Genomic DNA, 2,295 nt, shown 5'->3' with positions numbered 1-2,295 from the left:
ACGTGCGTACACACGAAATTTAAACTTATCTCATATTAACTAGGTTCATGTTTCGATGGCGACAGCCGCCCGGAGAACTGAACAGGATTCCGATAAATTTAGAAAATGCTTTACTCCGCGGGTGCCGTCTTTACTATTTATGGTAGTGCAGCTGGTGGCTAATTCTGACTCGTGTGTGGTACCCTCTACGTCTAATTTCGTATCTACGGTCAGCTTACTCGCTCGAGGGATATGTAGTTCATGTATGACGAGTAACGCCACTGTCTACAGAATATGAAAAAGATTGTAGGCGTCAATCGATTTCAGGAATGTTGGCAGCATTGCTGACCTACTTATAGACAGGTGTGATATCCCTGACTCATAATATTTGTATATGTAATCCTACACCGGACCGCCACGCGGTCACCAAGGGAATAGGGTTCAGGAAACTCTTATCAAAAGACAAAGTCAACGTATGTATAAAAAAGAAATGATGTAATTAAAATAAATAAATTAACCGTTTATTTATTAATTACATTGGCATTGAGATCCATAACGATCCCGTGTATATAATAAAAATAAAAAAGAAAATTAAATTTATATAAATTTTACAAATAAATTACATTACAATAGATGGCGTTATATTTAGATGTTCAGTTCTGTCAGGTATCACTACGTACAACGTACAAAATGCTTGCGTTCCGAACTCATAACGAGACAACACAACACACAGCACTATCACCCCGCGGCGGCTGCAGCAGGCTGCAGCAGCGCGATCATCAGCGGCACGCTTAGAAGCACTTGCGGTGGACAATGCCAGGGCCGGACTCGTCGTACTCCTGCTTGGAGATCCACATCTGCTGGAAGGTGGAGAGGGAGGCCAAGATGGAGCCACCGATCCAGACGGAGTATTTACGCTCAGGGGGAGCGATGATCTTGATCTTGATGGTGGATGGGGCCAAGGCGGTGATTTCCTTTTGCATACGATCAGCAATACCGGGGTACATGGTGGTTCCGCCGGAGAGGACAGTGTTGGCGTACAGATCCTTACGGATGTCGACGTCGCACTTCATGATCGAGTTGTAAGTGGTCTCGTGGATGCCGCAAGATTCCATACCCAAGAAGCTGGGCTGGAAGAGGGCCTCGGGGCAACGGAACCGCTCATTGCCGATGGTGATGACCTGACCGTCGGGAAGCTCGTACGACTTCTCCAGAGAAGTGGAGGAGGCAGCAGTGGCCATCTCCTGCTCAAAGTCCAAAGCGACGTAGCAAAGCTTCTCCTTGATGTCACGAACGATTTCACGCTTACCGGTGGTGGTGAAGCTGTAGCCACGCTCGGTCAAGATCTTCATCAAGTAGTCAGTCAAGTCGCGACCAGCCAAGTCCAGACGGAGGATGGCGTGGGGCAGAGCGTAACCTTCATAGATGGGGACAGTGTGGGAGACACCATCACCAGAGTCGAGCACGATACCGGTGGTACGACCGGAAGCGTACAGGGAGAGGACGGCCTGGATGGCGACGTACATGGCCGGGGTGTTGAAGGTCTCGAACATGATCTGGGTCATCTTCTCACGGTTGGCCTTAGGGTTGAGGGGAGCCTCGGTCAGGAGGACGGGGTGTTCCTCGGGAGCGACACGCAACTCGTTGTAGAAGGTGTGATGCCAGATCTTCTCCATGTCATCCCAGTTGGTGACGATACCGTGTTCAATGGGGTACTTCAGAGTAAGGATACCACGTTTGCTCTGGGCCTCATCACCTACATAGGAGTCCTTCTGACCCATACCGACCATCACACCCTGGTGACGGGGGCGGCCCACGATGGACGGGAACACGGCGCGGGGCGCGTCGTCTCCGGCGAAACCGGCCTTGCACATGCCGGAGCCATTGTCGACTACAAGCGCAGCAACATCGTCGTCGCACATGTTGGAAGTTGTGTGTGTTTCGGGACGCGCTGGAAGTTGACTCTACGGCAGCGAGACTGCGAGTGCGGCGGAGAGAGGTAGCGGAATCTTATATAGGGGACGCGTGCGCAGACGCCGCGCTCCATACATGGCGAGCGCGCCGGCCCCCGCGGCCCGCGTCTCCCCGTTATTCTCGAGTATTTTTTCGAAAAATTGCACTCGAATATCCCTTATAAAGGTCCTATGGGGTTGATATATTGATAAATTTATAGTATAATAACTATAAATGGATTATCGTACGCGGCCGTAAGAGGCGCGCTGCGCGGTAACCGCCTTGCGCCTTTTCAGGAGTTGGGCGGCCGCAGTCTGCAGTAACTAATTATGATGTTTTGGCTTGGTTATTTATTTTAATTTT

General features: G+C 50.4%; 1 protein-coding gene across 1 annotated transcript; it reads right to left on the bottom strand.

Moving 5' to 3' along the window:
• Positions 1-453: 453 nt before the first annotated feature.
• Positions 454-1,983, bottom strand: LOC113519289 (actin, clone 403). The gene has a single exon (XM_026904349.3). It carries the CDS (start codon positions 1,899-1,901, stop codon positions 771-773), a length of 1,131 nt encoding a protein of 376 aa, XP_026760150.2. The 5' UTR covers positions 1,902-1,983; the 3' UTR covers positions 454-770.
• Positions 1,984-2,295: the final 312 nt, after the last annotated feature.

This window comes from Galleria mellonella, unplaced genomic scaffold (assembly GCF_026898425.1).
Source record: "Galleria mellonella isolate WM207_F2 unplaced genomic scaffold, CSIRO_AGI_GalMel_v1 utg87, whole genome shotgun sequence".
NCBI lineage: Eukaryota > Metazoa > Arthropoda > Insecta > Lepidoptera > Pyralidae > Galleria > Galleria mellonella.
The sequence above is the reverse complement of the archived record's forward strand: the minus strand, read 5'-3'. Positions and strand labels throughout refer to the sequence as shown.

What these genes read in the sequence shown, in the direction of transcription:
- LOC113519289 (XM_026904349.3), bottom strand. Translation starts at nt 1,901, where the DNA reads ATGTGCGACGACGATGTTGCTGCGCTTGTAGTCGACAATGGCTCCGGC.